This window comes from Osmerus mordax, chromosome 6 (assembly GCF_038355195.1).
Source record: "Osmerus mordax isolate fOsmMor3 chromosome 6, fOsmMor3.pri, whole genome shotgun sequence".
Taxonomy (NCBI): Eukaryota; Metazoa; Chordata; class Actinopteri; order Osmeriformes; family Osmeridae; genus Osmerus; species Osmerus mordax.
This window is the reverse complement of record NC_090055.1, coordinates 1,791,648-1,810,179: the sequence shown is the minus strand read 5'-3', so window position 1 is coordinate 1,810,179 and position 18,532 is coordinate 1,791,648. Positions and strand designations below refer to the sequence as shown.

General features: G+C 47.4%; 3 protein-coding genes across 5 annotated transcripts in view; 1 reads left to right on the top strand and 2 right to left on the bottom strand.

Annotated features, from left to right (window-relative positions):
* Positions 1-940: 940 nt before the first annotated feature.
* Positions 941-4,221, bottom strand: ube2s (ubiquitin-conjugating enzyme E2S). Its single transcript, XM_067238275.1, has 4 exons — positions 3,930-4,221; positions 3,131-3,278; positions 2,810-3,000; positions 941-2,612 (listed from the first exon to the last, which is right to left on the bottom strand). Exons 1-4 carry the CDS (start codon positions 3,930-3,932, stop codon positions 2,262-2,264), a joined length of 693 nt encoding a protein of 230 aa, XP_067094376.1. The 5' UTR covers positions 3,933-4,221; the 3' UTR covers positions 941-2,261.
* A 962-nt stretch (positions 4,222-5,183) lies between these two features.
* Positions 5,184-7,499, top strand: josd2 (Josephin domain containing 2). Its single transcript, XM_067238242.1, has 5 exons — positions 5,184-5,411; positions 5,585-5,713; positions 5,800-5,925; positions 6,234-6,428; positions 6,728-7,499. The coding sequence occupies exons 1-5, from the start codon at positions 5,272-5,274 to the stop codon at positions 6,837-6,839; spliced, it is 702 nt and encodes a 233-aa protein (XP_067094343.1). The 5' UTR covers positions 5,184-5,271; the 3' UTR covers positions 6,840-7,499.
* A 71-nt stretch (positions 7,500-7,570) lies between these two features.
* The window catches only part of ttyh1 (tweety family member 1), an 18,481-nt gene continuing 7,519 nt past the window's right edge, over positions 7,571-18,532 (bottom strand). Inside the window, exons 4-15 of one of the 3 annotated variants that reach the window (XM_067238297.1) lie at positions 18,418-18,529; positions 17,471-17,802; positions 17,188-17,283; positions 16,751-16,823; positions 13,628-13,703; positions 13,332-13,387; positions 12,942-13,034; positions 12,264-12,356; positions 12,033-12,172; positions 11,129-11,296; positions 9,361-9,439; positions 7,571-8,664 (exon numbers count right to left, since the gene is read on the bottom strand). In XM_067238297.1, the coding sequence (XP_067094398.1) occupies positions 8,581-8,664; positions 9,361-9,439; positions 11,129-11,296; positions 12,033-12,172; positions 12,264-12,356; positions 12,942-13,034; positions 13,332-13,387; positions 13,628-13,703; positions 16,751-16,823; positions 17,188-17,283; positions 17,471-17,802; positions 18,418-18,529 (1,402 nt within the window). In that variant the 3' untranslated portion in view covers positions 7,571-8,580. The remainder of the gene's footprint in view (positions 8,665-9,360; positions 9,440-11,128; positions 11,297-12,032; positions 12,173-12,263; positions 12,357-12,941; positions 13,035-13,331; positions 13,388-13,627; positions 13,704-16,750; positions 16,824-17,187; positions 17,284-17,470; positions 17,803-18,417; positions 18,530-18,532) is intronic. The other 2 variants (XM_067238299.1, XM_067238298.1) reach the window with 2 other exon arrangements.

Sequence of the window (18,532 nt, the reverse complement as noted above, 5' to 3'; positions counted from 1 at the left end):
GTGTCAGAAAATCTGTCAATCAACCAACGCGAATAATTCAATGATGCGTTTCAAATGTGAGAAGTTTCGTGCAAATTGCTACTGATCTGTTTTGTGGATAATTCTCATAAAAAAAGACAATTTCACTGGACAAAACATAGGGCTATTGAATTATCCGCGCACATACACAAGCTGTTATCCTGCTATATGCCTGCTACAGGCTACAAGTTTGCATCAGTGATCTGAATGCACCAAAACGTGTTGCTGCCACCCTGCTGTGCAAAATCTAGAAATAAATGGCTGACCATCAATGCAATTGATTCCAGGTGGAACCTGTGACAGGCAAGGATAAAGAGGGACTGGGAGGGGGCATGGCTGAACACATTTCTAAAAGGGGTATCATGGAGGTGTCACAGCCAGTCCAGACCCCAGGTGCCTGAGGCCCTTATAATTATGTGCATGGCAGCTTTCTATTTCCACACAGGTGAGAGAGGCTGATGCTTATTGCAGCGAGGCAAATGAAAGTCGAATGAAATTCTGCCACACATTTCAGTGGACCTGGTGCAGGTTGGTAGCCTGCACTAGGGGTAGGGGGCACATATGCATCAGGAGTCAGGTGGCTGAGTGGTTAGGGAATCGGGCTGGTAATCTGAAGGTTGCCAGTTCGATTCCCGGCCGTGTCAAATGACGTTGTGTCCTTGGGCAAGGCACTTCACCCTACTTGCCTCGGGGGAATGTCCCTGTACTTACTGTAAATCGCTCTGGATAAGAGCGTCTGCTAAATGACTAAATGTAAACGTATGCCCTTCGAGATTAGCTGTATCTTCACCGTAAGATGACGTAAACACGTGTGTTACAGTGGCATGACTCTCCGGTGGTGACCTGTCCGTACTAGATTCTAAGTCAAATCTTCACCATACTCAGAAATTCAGAGACTGATAACACAATTCGATATCTCAATTTTTATTAATTTAAATAACTTAAATGGACACAAAAATACCCATCCACACGTCTGAACGATGACTTGGTTTTCCAAGGCACCTGTTGCTTCAACCTCAGCTGAAGACAGTGCTTGAGAATGTTTCCCTGGGAAATGTAGGCCCCAACATGCATTCAGAACTGAGGAAGAAAGGGTGCCAAGGAAACCATGCCAAAGCAAAGCACTAGGTGGGGAGATCAATTCTATCAAATCTGTGGAGTTTTCCCTATAGAGAAATATGCTGCTGTATCCATCTGATGAGAACAGGGTAGCTGTTGTATAGAGCCATAGAACAGAGGGTATCGTGATTCAATCACCAAACTAAATTGCATGGATTGATACAGCTAATCTTCTAGATACTGTATACCCAATCCAGCACTGTAGCCTATTCCCCTATAGCAATCCATCTACATCCTCATCCACACACCTAGACAGCTGAATATAAGCATACTCTAAACCACTATTGAAAATACTGGACCAAAAAAGTACAAATATTTGTCAAATAGACAGGGGAGAGAAAATGAGACAGACCACAATTAGATTACTTCAGGTCCCTGTCAAACTCATTAAAATAACTGAATGGGGTTTTTTTTCACTTGACCTAAGAGCATTTTCACATAAGTCTATAATACAGACCTATACACAAGCCAGCTACATTTCTAAAAGGATGAAATAACTGCATTTTTATTCCATGAAGACAGGACATACTGAACACTAAATTAAGCTTGTACTTGCTTTGTTCAAAAAAATTGAATTTTGGCTATGAATCCTGCTTTGGAGAGTCAAATAGACCAAACCAGCTGCATAATCTTACACTCACACTTCTAAAACGACATGACTATCTTGTTTTGATTGAGGTATTTGAAATCGGATATAGCAAAACATTATGAACGAGCCCAGGTTCCCAACAGGAGGCTGACTAGACAATACACAGTACCGTCACAGCAAAAGGAACCAAGTTGAGAAGGAGGGAGAGATAGTTTTTATAATACGCCAGCAAACACTTCGGGCAATAAAAACCCTTTTTGCAGCTGGATGCCAGACATTTTCAATAGTGGTGTGTATGTAAAGGCTATGAAAGGTTACAAAATCATGGCAATACGGTTTCATGACCCTCCGACTTCTCCGCTAGCATAGGGTCAGAAGGGAACATATGGTATCGAGGAAAAATCAGGTACATAATATGCAATGAGTACAAAACGGACAGTACAATCATGGGGATAGAAAGAGTCAGGGAAGTGGAACAAAACCATAATCTGCACACTTCAATATTTATATTTACACACAGAATGCATCTAAATCATTAAAGTCGCCTCAAAGCACGCTTTTTATCCGTTTTCTTTTTCCCCACTACATTACTATTGCTACTGCTGCTTGTGCTGTTTGCGTTGGCTCCGTTACCCAGGGCTGCGGCGGGAGCCATCCCCGCTCCCGCCGCTCTCTTAGTGGGGTCGCCTGCATGCTTCTTTGGCTGTGGTCCGTCGGGGGGGTCCTGAGGGGCCCCCGAGGTGCCCCCGGGGCCCCCCATGGCGTGGATCTCCGTAAGCAGGCGAGCACGGGACGCATATTCTGCATAGTCCTCCAGTAGGAGACGCCCTGCCTCCTCATTCAGAGCAGACTCTGGGTTAGGATGGATCAGGAGGCACTTGATGGTCTGAAAGAGGAGGAGGGGCGGGGAGGAGGAGAATGAGGGGAGAGAAGGAGGAGGGGGGAGTAGAATAGAAAAAAAAGTATTAGTTTTATAGCAAACAAATTCTTTAGCTAACAAATTGTCATTCGTCCAACATATTTGCTGCGTTCAAAAGACTAACGTACAGTAACCAAAAGCAAGCGTGAGGAGGTGTTGCTTACAAGTAATACATGTCTGAGGCCAAGCTCTGCCTTCCAGTCTCTCTTCAACACGTTGACGCAGATCTCTCCTTTGTGTCCCACATTGGGGTGGAAAATCTTAGTGAGGAAGTAACCTTTGGGTGGCACAGCAGGAAAATCCTTCCCCAAGACGAGGCGCATACGAAAAATACCCCCAGCAAATGGAGTTCCCTCTGGCAAAAAAAAGAAGAAGAAGAAAACATGGAAGACATTTCATAAATTGAAAGGATTGCATGTTTTTATTACTCCAAATTCAAGTGAATCTATGTAAATATTCCAGACAGAATAGCATTGTTTAGTTACCTGGTCCTTCAATGGCTGTGTGCAATTCTGTGATGTCCTCTTCACTGGGGTATATCTTAATACCCTCAGGGGGGTCTGCTGCTAACGCAGAAACCTCTTTATATACCAGACGCAGAACCTGAGGAGGCAAGTTCTCCACATTGGAGTTCTGCAAAGGAATTAAAACGGTTAGCTAGCCTAATAATTGCATTTCTTCCGTTTAACCCACATTCCAAACGCTGGTGTTTGAACCCTTACTTCCACACGTTAGAAGCAGGGGACTGTTAGTGTCCATCTAGTTATGTAGATAGTTTGATGGCGAATTTAAGTTAGGGGTGCTTGTATATTCGCTAGCTTGCAAACTAGACCATCTTTTTTAGCCCCAACAGCCAGTATTTAATCGAGGATCATAGCTAATTGATATGGCCACATACGCTAGTAAGACGTGGATGTAAAAAACTAGATAAGCTATGACTATGAAATAGAAGTGTCTAAATATATGGCCGACTATCGCTATATTTTTCCCTAGCCAGCCATTCTTGTCAATTTAAGGTTACAACATCCTAAAAATCTGAAACAGACTAGTAGACTTCGCCGAAGATAAGGCCATAGCTTGCTAGCTAGCGGTAGCTAGCTAAATGAGCCTTGGCTAGCTACACGTACGCTAAGACGGCTATGCTTAGCTAGCTAAACCAACAACAGACTCAATTAGCGGCACTAGCGACGTCGTATAAAAGCTAGCTACAGACTTTGGATGAGCTAATATTTAACTGGTACATTAAGAACATGTATATAGCGAGTCAAAATCTCGAAAGCTTACCATGTCTTCAAAACGTTTCAGCCAGCTGGACTATTTCGGGTCGGCGATCAAGCTGGCAGGTTAGCTTAGTTAGCTGGTAGAAATGTTCAAAGGCTTCACCGTTAGCAACTTGGCTAACAAACTCAGACAGTCGCAGGAGGCACAAGATGCTAATTTAAAAACAAACTTGGTATTTTGTAAATGAAAATGTCAGGTCCGATGTGTGCAGAGCAAACTACGGTAATCGTCCAGTGTCACAGTGACTTTTCGTTTGTTTGCAATGCTAGCTTGCCAGCTTTTCTCTGTTCTCCGTTTAGCCTTTTCGTTGACACAGGAACAAAAATACGATACTCGAAATACTGCCTCGACCAATTGTGTAAGAGGACCCAACCGACCTGACCAATCACTGGTCAGGAATTCCTGTGAATCTCATAGTTGGCAGCCTCACCAGCCATCTAACGTCGACGATGTAGAGAACACTCTAAAACCATAGGTGCGTTTGAATAACGCAGGCCACACAGCCTGCCCCTTTTGCCTGTGTTTGTGTGCATGTATACGTGTGTAGGGATTATGTGCATCGGTATATTTTAAGGTAGGTCAGGGACAAGTAAATGAGATAAGGGAAATTTAGTAAAATAGGAGAGAGTGAGAGAGGCAGGAATAAATGCAATCCGCTGAATAGATTTATACCCCAGAAAGTACTGACAATAGTAAGATACCCGTCAACTACATTGAGCTGAATAGATTTTTGTATCCCCCAGTGTGGAGAAACTGTCACACACACACACAGTTTCTCCACTTATAAAGCAATCAGATGCTAGGTAGAACAACTTTTAATTTAAATGAATTGCATGAAACCTTATTTTTTTATGCAGTTAGACAATTGAGTCATAAATACATTGTGTCCTTTTTTTGTTGCACAATTTATGGGTGGAAAGTTGATCACATCTCATCCATAATGTCTAGACCGCGGCCCCTGCAGTATCAAGTTGTCACCACTGGAGTGCGCTTTAATACTGCTGTCTGTCAGTGTTGACTAACTACGTCCACGAAATTATCAGAATTTTTTTACACGTGTGCTTTGTTAAAACGCTGTCAGTTTAAATGAATGCTACATTTAAATCTTAAATGTCGACGTAGTAGGCTTATGCAAGGAATTGAAAAAGATTTTGAGATCTCATCACAGTCTGTGTTTATTGGTTGTTTGAGTTCAGCGTGGACAAAAACAACGCAGTAGCGAGCGGGGGCGTGGCTATGTGCATGGCAGCTGCACAACAACAACAGCATTGCTTCCTGTTTCTCGTTTTTACTGAGGAATCGAGCATATTCTTCACCAGAGTCAAATCGCTTCGTCAGCAAGTTCATGCATAGTATATTAATCTGTGGAATAAGTACATGTTTTAATGTAGTTTGTCGTGGAGTAGAGACAGTGAATATATTACTGACCCACATATACTGTATTATACGGCTATTGTACAGCGTTGAACTTCCATCAGCATCGGGGTAAGCGAATGGTTAGCTTGGCTTTTCAAGCTAAGTAATGATAAGTTCAAGTAATCGTTTAAAATAAAGAATTTGACAAATTAGAACATATTCTACTGTGGTCAAAAGTACAGCTAACGTTAGTTTTCACTGACCGTGCGTGTGTTTTGTTTGTTTGAATGATTATTCACAAGAGTTATTATGAGCGAAGGAGAAGTATTTCATGAGAAGCAGAAACTGGAGTTGTGCGCTATTCATGCTCTGAACAACGTCCTCCAGGAGCGAGTGTTCACTAAGGAGTCAGCCGATGACATCTGCAAGCGGTAAGGCCGCACGTTGTACACGACTGTTGGCATCACAAACAGGAGTGGAGCATGTTCTCACCACGTTCCTCTCCCCTCTTCTGCAGGTTAGCTCCACAATGTGTTGTGAATCCTCACCGTTCAATGCTAGGAACAGGGAACTATGATGTAAACGTTATAATGGCTGCGTTACAGAGCAGAGAGTTGGCTGCTGTGTGGTGGGACAAACGCAGGTAAAACCAAACAGGAGTCAGGTGGCTGAGCGGTGAGGGAATCGGGCTAGTAATCAGAAGGTTGCGAGTTCGATTCCTGGCTGTGGCAAAAAATGACGTTGTGTCCTTGGGCAAGGCACTTCACCTTACTTGCCTCGGGGGAATGTCCCTGTACTTACTGTAAATCGCTCTGGATAAGAGCGTCTGCTAAATGACTAAATGTCTAAACCACCTAAGGTCACATTCACAGCATCATTTCTGTAAACCCCATAAAATACCATTATCTGTCATCATCCTCACCCTGCCTCACTAACTCACTCCTCTTTTAGGGCTGTACAGAACCTTTGTGTTTCCAAAGTCCACGGTTTCATCCTGAACGTTCCATCGCGCGTGTCTCTTGGATTAGTGTCTCTTCCTCTCCGGAGGCGACACTGGTTGGCGGTGCGCCAGGTCAACGGACAGTACTACAACCTGGACTCCAAACTGAAGAGTCCTATCTGCATTGGGAATGAGGCAGAACTCCGGTGAGGACAGGCTGGGACCAGAAGGGTTGGAGGGCATTCAGTGATCTCTATCCGTTCTTCCTGAACTTGTACGGATGAAATTAATTGCCCAATATAAACTGAACTGGACTTCAGTTGAGACAGCTGTAGTGTTGTTCTTTAGTCCTTACAGAACTCGTGTCTCATCGAATGAGTCATGCCGCTAGACCAGTCACATGAGGCTTACCTCAAAGTCGTCGTTTGCACTTTGCTCCCTTTTAAATGCATTCTCAGTCCTCCCTCTCTCCTCTTTTCTTCCCCACTCTGTATTTTGCTCTCAGTGTGTTTCTAAGTGAACAACTTTCTCAGGACGTGGGCGAGATGCTGCTTGTGGTCCGAAGGGAGGTGGAAGAAGATGGAACGTGGCTGAACTCTGAGGAGCCGCAGAAGTGAGCCCTTCAAGGCAGCACGGACTTCAAAACTCTGCTCTGGAAAATACAGCATTTTTTTTTAAACAAGGGATGCTTCTCAAAAGAAAAATCTTTCAGGGAATGCACTACGAGTTGTTAAGATGTGTGAGTTCATGATCACACACACAATGACACACACACACACACTACACACACACACTCACATACTTTTCCAAACACTAAAATACTTGACATCCCAAAGAGAACTGCAGTGGGAGAGAGCTTTCTTCCAAATGAAGCAGTGGAATTATTTGACTGGTTTTGCTGTTCTACTTTTATCTTCACTGCTGCGGTTTTGTCTGTCATCTCCCCCCTCTCTCTCTCTCTTTCCCTCCCTCTATCTTTCTCCCCCTCTCTCTAAAACTCCCATGTTCTAACACATCTATGCACTGTTTTGGTAGACCTTCTAGAACTGTCTTCACCCATACAGAGGAGACTGCGAGAGGGCTAGTATGGTAAATGACTGTAAATGTAATATCTTTCACGTCCTTGTTCCATGGTTGTCTCTTCATCAATCTATGCATATCTGTAGTGAATGGGAGCCCCCTTTGCTCCATCACACAAATGCAAGTATGCATGCCCAGACACACACACGCAAACTCATCGACTCAGTGGATACAAAAATAATAATAAATTAATGATATTTATATTAAACCACTTTTTTTTTTATTGTAATGTCACAGCTGGAAGAAAAGAAAACAAATAAGGCATGGGTTTATTGTAGTTGTTATTTTAATTATATTAGACTCTGGAGTGAAAAAGGATGCCATTCAAAAGGAGCATTGACCATACAAACTTAAGTCAAGGGTTAACAAGGTCAAGGCATGAAAGGGGTCCATTGAAATCTCAGACATACCATTTATATATACATAACATCCTATAGAGCTCAGAAACCCACTGCTATACATAGTCATTATTGCTATTTACGGTAAGGCTACTGAAGCACCAGTAGCAGGAGCTGTATTGCTATGTACCTGCTGTCATTGCATGGGAATTGTAGTTCTAACCACTCAAGGCTGGTTGGTAGTTGTAGTTCTCCCCTCAGCCTTAAAGGAGGGTCATCACAGCCCACTGGAGTGTTGGTTTAAGACCAAAGGTTTGTGATTAATCAGATCTTATCAACAGCAAAATGTACATAATAGTATCTGAAGGTAATACGAAGGAAATACAGAATTGCCACCTATAAAAAAAGTAAAAAGAAATAAAAGTGAATATCAAGTGAGTAAACTTCATATTCATTCACTGAATATACGTCTCCTTGCTACGTGCCGGTGCTTTTCTACCACAATATTTATTTATAAAAACTTGAAAATAAAGTGGTGATACTGATACATTTTGAAAATATAAAACTACAATGTAACGTCAATACCATTTGGCTTGTCTCACAACAGTTCACAAAGACACTGGACAGATGGGGGGGCGGGGGGGGGGGGGGGGGGGGCAGGAAGGGGTAACTTTGACTGAGTGAACCTGGTTCAGAGTTCTTCATAACCATATGCTACCTATCTGGCATTAGCTTACAGTGAGTTACTACAACAGTCAATTCAATCCTGTTTATTTTAAGTGCTTCTAATTCATAACACTCCCTGGTACTGACGTTACCTTTAATTCACATCTAGCATTCGATTTATTTTTCGTTAGTTGTTTTTTTTTCATCTCAGTAAAGTGTCCGTTCATAAGAAAACTAAACATTTTCTATACATTATCTAACATAAAAAAAAGAGTCAACGTGAATACAGGTTTCTTGAGTGGGCGGGGTTGGGGTGTGATTGATTTCCCCCGTAACCAGTCAGCATGCTGGGAGAATACTGCACTTTCAGAATGCGAGATGAGATTTGGAAACGGGAGCCGTGGTCACAGATCCAGAGAGAAAGGTGTGCAGAGAGAGAGAAGGGAAAACAGAGAAACCAGATCACAATTATTGATCCATGTCACTTAGGCACTGACCCATGTGGTCACACATGTCCATAATCTGTGGACCAGGGGTGGATGAAGCAGAGGTTCCCTAAGGTCAAGGGTCAAACACAGTTGAGGCCACACCTCTTTTAGGTAAGGTCAGGGGGAAAAATCACTTCAACCTAAATCGTGTTGTAAAAGGCAACCTCTCTTTCAAGCACCCCACTTTGGACGCTATATGGTAGTCACGCCGTAGCTACAGAGGAGAAAAGGTTCTGGTTTTGGGTTATGACATCTGTCTTTTCTAGCCTGGCCATGTAAGGTCTACCAACGTGTAGTAGAAGCACATTCAGAGTTAATGACAATGTAAAAAAAACATAACGTAAACTTTAATGTTAAAGAGTCATTTGAACATAGAACTTTTGTCTGTTGGTTTGATGAAAGGCCAGAAATCAGGGTCCTGCAAGGGGAGCGCCTCCCCTCCCCACGATAATCACATCTGCTACCCAAACACGTACAGCCACTTAGTACCCCGCGAGTGGGTTTACATCTATCGTGATGACAAACGCCACAGATTATGATGATGTCACAAGTACAGAGGAACTCACAGAAGGGGGTGGGGACTGCCTGTCTGCCAAGGGCAGACTCTCATAGCCAGGGTTGCCATTGGAGGAAACGTTTGGAGTCCTGTATAGAGACAGAGAGAGAGAGAGGGGGGAGGAGGACCACGGGGGGGGAGGAGGAGGTGTGAAGGATGAACAAGAGAGGAAATAAGGGGTGAGACACGTCGAAAGACAGACGGATAGAAGGAGGGGGGGTCAAAGGGAGGCGGGTGCCGAGGTGTGGGGTGAGAAGAGAGGGAGGAAGAGTGATTAGAGAAATGGTGGCGTTTTTAAAACAGACCTCGTTATAACTGGTGGCATTAGAGGTTGTGTTAGTGGCGTTAGGGTAGCGTGTGAGAGTATGTACAGGGCCTGGCAGTACAGTCCACTCCTGCCAGGTGCATCTTGGGAAGTGCAAAGTGCACAGTGATTCACCAGTCCCAATTCGATAGTTCATCTGAATAGTTTTGCCTGATTTCAGGTCATTTGGAGAAGTGTACAACAGCCCCAAGCCATCGCATGTAAAAGAAGTTGACTGTACTCTTTGTGCTTGTTTGAATTTTTTCCAATAATTCTGGCTGGTTTTCCTACTGGAAACACTCTTAACTGTTGTTGTATATGGAAACAGTCTAGACTACAGACTGAGCTTAGCATCCAGTGTTATGTTTGACATAGGTGGTACATTAGGTGGGGCGTTACACTATTCAGGGGACTAACTGGACTCGCAGAGTTCGGACAGTGAGAGAGAGGGAGAGAGAGGAGACAGGGAGTGATAAAGACAGGGAGTGTGAGGGCAGGTCAAAAGAAGCAGAACAACAGGAAGCGGAGGGAGTGATAGAAAGAAGAAACAAAAAAGAGAGAGAGAGCTAAAGTAGAGGTAATTTGAGAGACATGGTCACACGAGACTTGGACTTGGGACACCATGGAGTGGGTGACAGCTGGGAATGATGGGGAGTTTTACCTACATCAACCTGAGCCTCACATCTCCGGGGTATAAAATGCGGGGGGCTGTGGCTTAAGTGACGACGCCGTCCCCTAAACGTACACTACTGAGGACAGGAACGGCATGGAGCAGTGTGCTCCAACACACGGGGGAACAGGGCGTCATTTGAGACGCAGCCGAAAATCCCTGAAATCACCGAACGGCCTACATGGTCTGTCTTCGGAAAGGCTGGACAGACCGTTAGACAGACACACAGACAGACAGACCTCAGGAGTTGTGTCTGTTTCTCTGCCTACACTTTAGTCCTCATAGACCTGTCTGTGTGTCTGTCTGCGTTGAGTGTGTTTTAGCTGGCAGATTTGTGCGTTTGAACTAGCCCTATGTGTTTATAGGATTAAGGATCTGTGAGGTGAATATATGTACCGTAGACTGTACGTTCATAAATATACTGTGACTGCTCTACTGATCTGTGTAAGTTAGTTGGTGTAGGTGTTGTGAGTGTTATGTACAACTTGTCTGTATGTGCTGAGTGTGAGAATCAGTCATTTCCCTGTCCATAACGACTGTGAAGTGAAGCAGTAGTACAAAGTACAAAGGTCAGTCTATGTATTGTTCATGCATCCTTCACTATATGACCTGTCCTGTGCTGGTCTGATTTCTAAGCAGAAGTTGCCCGTAGGTACAGATCTGGGATCAGTTTTGCCTCCCCAAACACCATCATCCGCTATTGGGGAACAAACTTAGAACTGATCCCATACCAGTGCCTAGGGGCAAGAGCGACACCTTGGGCCATTCTGTCTGTCTGTCTGTCTGTGTGTCTGTGTTACTCACGGGAGAGGTGGCGCACTAGAAAAGGGGGGTGTCCAGCCGGCCCCTGGGTAATTATAGAAGGGGGGCAAGGCCCCTCGCTGGGACCCCGCGGCCGTCTGTCTACGTGCCTGATGGGAAGTGAAGGGGTCCTCGCTCTCGCTGTCGGAATCTTCGTACTCCTCGGAATCACTGTCGTCGTCAGAGAGAGAGCAGAGGAGAACTGGTGAGAGCAGGCATGATGGGTGACGGTTCTGCGATTTCTGACCCTGACGAACCTGGTCTGTCGAGGAGAGTGTGACCTGGATGCTACTCTCTCACTAGTACTTTTGCACGAAATTCATTCAAACATTCAAACATCAGGTATTCAGGCTCTTTATAACTGACTATTGTGGTGACAATAAGGGCGCCATCGCCATGTTTGCTGCCGAGGGAAGACAGGTGATGAAAAGGTCAAATAATATGGTTTTGTAATTTACTATATAAAAAAAATGTGTTTACATAGATTCCTTTGTGGTGGGGCATTCAGCCATGTTTTTCAGTACACAGATTTCTTTTTTAATTTGACATTGATATTCACAGATAGAAAAAAAAATAATCCCCTTGATCCTTTAATCTTTTATCCATTCATGCTGCCTGTGTGACACAGTTGGAACCTGTTTACTGAAGAACAATGCTCTGGGAGTCGAAGGCTAAACATCAGACACAATGAGTTGCGCACAAACACAACAGAAACGTGCATAGAATCATACCTTTTGGCTGATCATGGAGAATAAACTAGGCACAGTGATTGTGTGAAAAGCCTCAACACAGTAAACAACAACATGGCGCAGAGGAGCTCTCTCTCACATACCAACTTTTAAGGGCTTATTTCAGGGCTAAAAACGCAGCCGCACATGTACGTAAACACACACAGATACACACTCACCTGTGAAAGCTTCTCCAAGCACCGGGCAGGGAACAGAGGATAGCGGTGAAAGCCAGAGCCGACAGGAAGGAGTAGAGGGAGAGATAGAGTAATCCCTCCATGCCATCGTAGCACAGGCCTTTCAGCGAGTCTATGTAGTCCTGTGAGACATCATTTAACAGACTCGGTTACAAAGCCGACACAACATCACGGGTGCGCGAACCCCACCTCTCACACGTTGAGGCGCCTCACCTTGTTCAGACCGCGACAGTTGAGTAGCGCCACCAGCTGGTGGAAGTTGCCCTCTGTCGAGTTGAGAATCTGCTGAACCTCTCGCAGTGATTTCTACAATCAAATCATATTTAATTTGTATGGCTCTTTTTCCAAGGTATGTCACAGGGCTTTACATAGAGGCACCGTCGTACCGCATTTCTTGTGCGGTGGGGAGAAATTAGGGTTGGCAGAGATGAGAAACTACTTTTATAAAATGTTTTGTCAACCGTTATAAAGTTTTTCCAAACTTTTATTTGAAAATAATTTGTCAACCTTTCAAAACTTTTTGTCCAAATATTTGTTCCAAAAATCCTTTAGAAAAAGTGTCGTCACAACATTTTCCAGAGTCTCTTTAAACATGAGTATCTGTACTTCTACTTGAGTGAAGGATGTGTGTACTTTTGCCATCTATGGCGGTTAGGGGGTAACTGTCAGGTGGCTGAGCGGTGAGGGAATCGGGCTAGTAATCCGAAGGTTGCCAGTTCGATTCCGGGTCATGCCAACTGACGTTGTGTCCTTGGGCAAGGCACTTCACCCTACTTGCCTCGGGGGGAATGTCCCTGTACTTACTGTAAGTCGCTCTGGATAAGAGCGTCTGCTAAATGACTAAATGTAAATGTGAATGTAACTGTGTGTCTTACAGGTGAACTTCCATACCTCTGCTTTGGGGAACTGTGGGAGTGCGTTTCTGTCCAGGCTGGCTAGATGAGTGTGGATGCTGGATAGCGCCCTCTGGGACTGCGTCAGCAACTGGAGCCCAGGATTGAACACTATCACAACACAGGACTATCTTCCAAACACAGCGTTACTGCCAAAACCTGTATTACAGCACATCCACTGTGTCCAACATGGAGCTGGAGTACAACAGAAGGGCATTCCCGGTTCTAACCGACTTAGAAAACTTTCATGTCCTCCGAGAGGCAATTGGTTGAAACACACAGAACGACAGGACATCCCACCAGAAGATGCAGACAGATACAATCATTAATAATAATATGTTATTGTCATGTGTTTATTAGCGATGTCAGGTGGAAGAGTGCAGTCTACCTGCTGGAATGGGCTGTTCATGCGTCGGCTGCAGGTCAGGTAGTAGTCCAGTACGTCTGAACATCAGACACGACGACAACAACAGACAATCGATTAGTCGATAAAGTGTCAGGTCAGTCCTGTGTGGTTCATCACATTCGGTTCAATAGAGTTTTAGGGTGAACTAGTGTTAACTGTCAAACAGTGAGCGTGTGCGTGTCTAAAAGGGGGAGGTTTCTCGTGTGTATGACAGTGTTCTGCAGCCATGTGAGTAACAAGGTGTCGGGGATGGAGAGATCCTGGGTGAGAAACTCTACCTGGGTTGGTTCCAGAGTTGAAGTGGGTGGAGTTGAGGACAAACGTATTTGGATCTGAACAGAAGTCACTTAGAGCCTGACAAAACAGATGTGACAGAGGCGGGGAGCGAGAGAGAGGGCGAGAGACAGAGGGAGTGAGAGAGAGAGAGAGAGAGAGAGAGAGAGAGAGAAAGAGTGAGTGAGAGAGAGAGAGAGAGAGAGAAAGGAGAGGCAGAGAGAGAGAGAGAGAGAGAGAGAGAGAGAGAGAGAGAGAGAGAGAGAGAAAGGAGAGGCAGAGAGAGAAATCACAAGAGGGAAAATTTGTGGAGACACGCTGACCGACTGACATACTTATTTCCTAAAAGAACTCCAGCTCTGTTCAGGCAGACTGAACCACCTCAGCCTCAGCCTACATGATGCATTAGCCCAGTGTGCCACCGCCCCCAACTCCCCTAAACGTGTCTCCAAACCTCTCATCTGATGAGCGCTCAGACACAGCAAGGGGTGGCCGTCACCAGAAGAGGGAGAGCGAGCTTCACTCAGAGCCAGCCAGAAGGGGGTGAGGGCCTACCCAGGACATGAGAGCCTGGCCCTCATCCCGGCCCTCATCCCGGCCCTCACCCCTCCCCCCACAGCTGGGCCATTGTTTCCTTGTCAGTGGCCAGGGACAGAGGGGCTCTGTGTGGACCCAGAGACACTGAGACATCTCCCACCAGCTCCACATGACACTGGACCACGATAACCAACCACACAGACACCCAGCCCCCTCTGCCCCCTCTGCCCCCTCTGCTCCCCCCGGCAGCAACACTGGCCCTCTTCAGTCAGGCTGTCCCCTCCTCTGCCCCCACCCCCACCACTCTTCTCCTGCCAAACTTCCCAGGTCGTGGACTCAGACTGGGCCGAATGCTCACAAGCAGCTCTCCATCGTGGACTTGAATGAAGACGTGCTCTGTACTTTTGACCCACCATCGTCTCCGCTAATGTAGGAGCGGCAGGAGAAATGCACTGACTGTCAAATCAAAAACACTGCTTGAAAAGCATTCGTCGATCGACAATTCATGGGATTGAATGTTGTTCCTATGGGTACCCATGCCCACCCCCCCACCCCCTTTTCTCACCCTCTCTTCCTCCATCTCCCCCCTCTCACTCTCTCCCAGTGAGCCTTTAGAGATGAACCGACAGCCTCCGGTGTCTCGCTGGGTGAGCTGATTTATCTTTCCTCTTTCACTCAGAGTTAAATGTGCTTAAGTCTCTCTCTCTCTCCTTACCCTCCATCACTCTCTCACTCTCTCACTCTCTCCTCCTCTCTCCCCGTCCCTCTTGCTTGTTGAAAGCACTTGTGTTCTTCCATCTTCCATCTTCACTCCTGAAAGCCAAACACCCACACACTCACAAAAAAAAAACATGCACTTTCGTGCATTTACACACATCAGACAACTAACAAACACACACACAAAACCAAACACAGTCTTTCAATCTTTAATCTCTGCCCCATTTTCCTGCCTTTCTGGTTTCCAGCCATGACTGCAGCGTTCCCTAGGATGCCGGTCTTTTCACAGCTTAGCACAATGTTCACAGAAGCACAGGAATACACACACACACACGCACACGCACACACAGACTCTATTCTGTTCGGATTCTGAAACCGAGGCCTCACAGCAAGGCTTATCTGGCATCCTCTCTGCATCCATGAAGGGTCGCCCCCTTTCTCTCACACAGTGGAACAGGGGAGTGTCCATAGTCGCCCCCCAGCCCCCAGCCCCCCTCCCAGGGAGATGGATGTTGTTGTATGGGTAGTGTGGCACCCCCAGTGGAGGAGGAAGAGCCTGGCGGAGGTAAATAAACCAGGAGTATTTCCACCTGCTCACCCTTGCCACATGGCCTCTGCCCAGCTGCAGGGTAATATAACTCCCCCACAGGGAGCAACAGCTCGTTCAACCAGAGAGGGAGAGCGAGGAGGTTACAGGACTGGAGGGCAGCGGCTTCCAGGGAGGGCAGCGGAGGAGGCTGCAGGAGTGGAGGGCAGCGGAGGAGGCTGCAGGAGTGGAGGGCAGCGGAGGAGGCTGCAGGACTGGAGGGCAGCGGAGGAGGCTGCAGGAGTGGAGGGCAGCGGAGGAGGCTGCAGGAGTGGAGGGCAGCGGAGGAGGCTGCAGGACTGGAGGGCAGCGGAGGAGGCTGCAGGAGTGGAGGGCAGCGGAGGAGGCTGCAGGAGTGGAGGGCAGCGGAGGAGGCTGCAGGACTGGAGGGCAGCGGAGGAGGCTGCAGGACTGGAGGGCAGCGGAGGAGGCTGCAGGAGTGGAGGGCAGCGGAGGAGACTGCAGGAGTGGAGGGCAGCGGAGGAGGCTGCAGGACTGGAGGGCAGCGGAGGAGGCTGCAGGACTGGAGGGCAGCGGAGGAGACTGCAGGAGTGGAGGGCAGCGGAGGAGACTGCAGGAGTGGAGGGCAGCGGAGGAGACTGCAGGACTGGAGGGCAGCGGAGGAGGCTGCAGGACTGGAGGGCAGCGGTTTTTGAAAGGAGGAAACCTGGACTGACTCCTTTTTATTTGTACCTGCTTGTCAAATCTATATTTTTTATATATTTTTTTTTTATCCCGCGCTCCTGCCTCTGATGGACTGTTCTACCTGCACCTCCCTCCCTCCCTCCCTCTCCCTCCCTCCCTCTCCCTCCCTCCCTCCCTCCCTCCCTCCCTCCCTCCCTCCCTCCCTCCCTCCCTCCCTCCCTCCCTCCCTCCCTCCCTCCCTCCCCCTCCCCCTCCCCCTCCCTCCCTCCGTCCCTCCCTCCCTCCGTCCCTCCCCCCCTCCCCCCTCCCCCTCCCCCCCCCCTCCCCCTCCCTCCCTCCCTCCGTCCCTCCCTCCCTCCCTCCCCCTCCCTCCCTCCCTCCCTCCCTCCCTCCCTCCCTCCCTCCCTCCCTCCCTCCCCCTCCCCCTCCCCCTCCCCCTCCCCCTCCCTCCCTCCCTCCGTCCCTCCGTCCCTCCGTCCCTCCCCCTCCCTCCCTCCCTCCCTCCCTCCCTCCCTCCCTCCCTCTCCCTCCCTCCCTCCCTCCCTCCGTCCCTCCGTCCCTCCCCCTCCCTTCCTCCCTCACCCTCCATAGCCCTCCTTCCCCCTCCTACCCTGGACGTGCCGCTTTAAGAAGGCACACTCACCACCACAGAGGCCGTCTCCAGGCCCAGGGACCCCCAGCTCAGGAACAGAGCAAGCCAAGCCAGCACCGTCATCCTGGAACACAGGAAGAGCACACTCAGAGTTTACACTGTGTGTGTGCGTGTATGTGTTTGTGTGTGTATGGTTGTATGTGTTTGTGTGTGTGTGTGTGTGTAGGTATGGTTGTGTGTGTGCATGTGTGGGTGTGTTTGTGTGTGTGTGTGTGTGTGTGTGTAGGTTTGTGTGTGTGTGTATGTGTGCGTGTGTGTGTGTGTGTGTTTATGGTTGTGTGTGTGTGTGTGTGTTTATGGTTGTGTGTGTGTGTGTGTGTGTATGTGTGTTTATGGTTGTGTGTGGGTGTGTGTGTGGGTGTGTGTGTGTGTGTGTGTGTGTGTGTGTGTGTGTGTGTGTGTGTGTGTGTGTGTGTGTGTGTGCTTACAGGATGAGAAGCCAGCGAGCCTGCTTGGCCAGCCCCAAGAGGATGAAGAGACACACAATCAGGTCCAGCAGCAGCAGCAACACATATGACAGCCACCTACACACACACACACGCACACACAAACACCCAGGTCAGCTATATAAAATCCTGTGTACAGTTTATTGCAGTTACATAACATCCTGCGTACAGTTTATTGTACTGTTTACTGCAGTTATATAAGAGGAGTTAAGAGCACTAACATCCCCATAAGACCCACCCTCCAGAACCTCTCTCCACCTCTCACCTGTAGTCCTCGTTGACCACCAGTGTGTTGGCGGCCCAGCCGGGAGAGAAGGGGGTGGGCATCACCCCTCCAGTGGGGGCCGTGGTGGGGGCCACCGAGGGGGGCGCGGGAGTGAGGGCCGCGATGGGGGCTCCACTGCTGCTGCCGTTCCACAGCCCCCCGTCCCCGCCCCGGGCCAGCACCAGGGAGGACAGCAGGCTCACCACGTTCTCCGACAGCCTCCGGCAGTTCCGCGTGGAGGTCAGGAAGGGCTTGCTGCCCGTGAACAGCTCCTCCATGGAGGTCAGGGGCCCGGAGACGGACAGCTGCAGCCCAGTGATGGTGTCTGAAACCTGGGGAAGCAGGAAGAGGAAGGGGTGGGTTGAATGAGAGGTTATAGCTGGTACATATGCTAAACTATATGAAATCATACTGGCATAGGTTGTGATAAACGAAACGGGTAGATTTACTTGCTTTGAATAGCTTTCACAATTGTAAAATATATTGGACACATTTAATTCTATTCCTCCATCTATCCATCCATCAAATCATCTATCCGCTATACCGGCAATTTTTTTGCCTCCACAAAGGAAACCAGACATTCATCACTTCATTAGAAACTGCAAGTGGCAGCTCGGATCTAAGATGGATTCGAGAGACCGCAGATAGAGTGCGGCTAGTTTGGTTTGTTAAACGTTTTAGATCAACACTTGTATTATTGTTTTTGTTGATTTTATGTAAAGCACTTTGAGCTGCAATTCTTGTATGAAAAGTGCTATATAAATAAAGTCTTACTTACTTACTTACTTACTTACTGTGACACATACTGACCGCATGAGTCATCAGGTTGATCGATACTAAACATGGCAGATGTTTACACCCTACTTTTCTCACACTTTATGTGTAAAGCAGGTGGTCACTGTATTCAGCATGTCTTTGACAGTGGGTTGGCAGAGGGGAGCACTCACCAACAGATCGATGGAAGCTAGCGTGTAATTGGCTGTGAGAAGAGACGAGGTCAACTGATACATCCCATCATTAGCCTCGCTGTTGCCGTAGAAACCAACGCCTATGGCAACACTG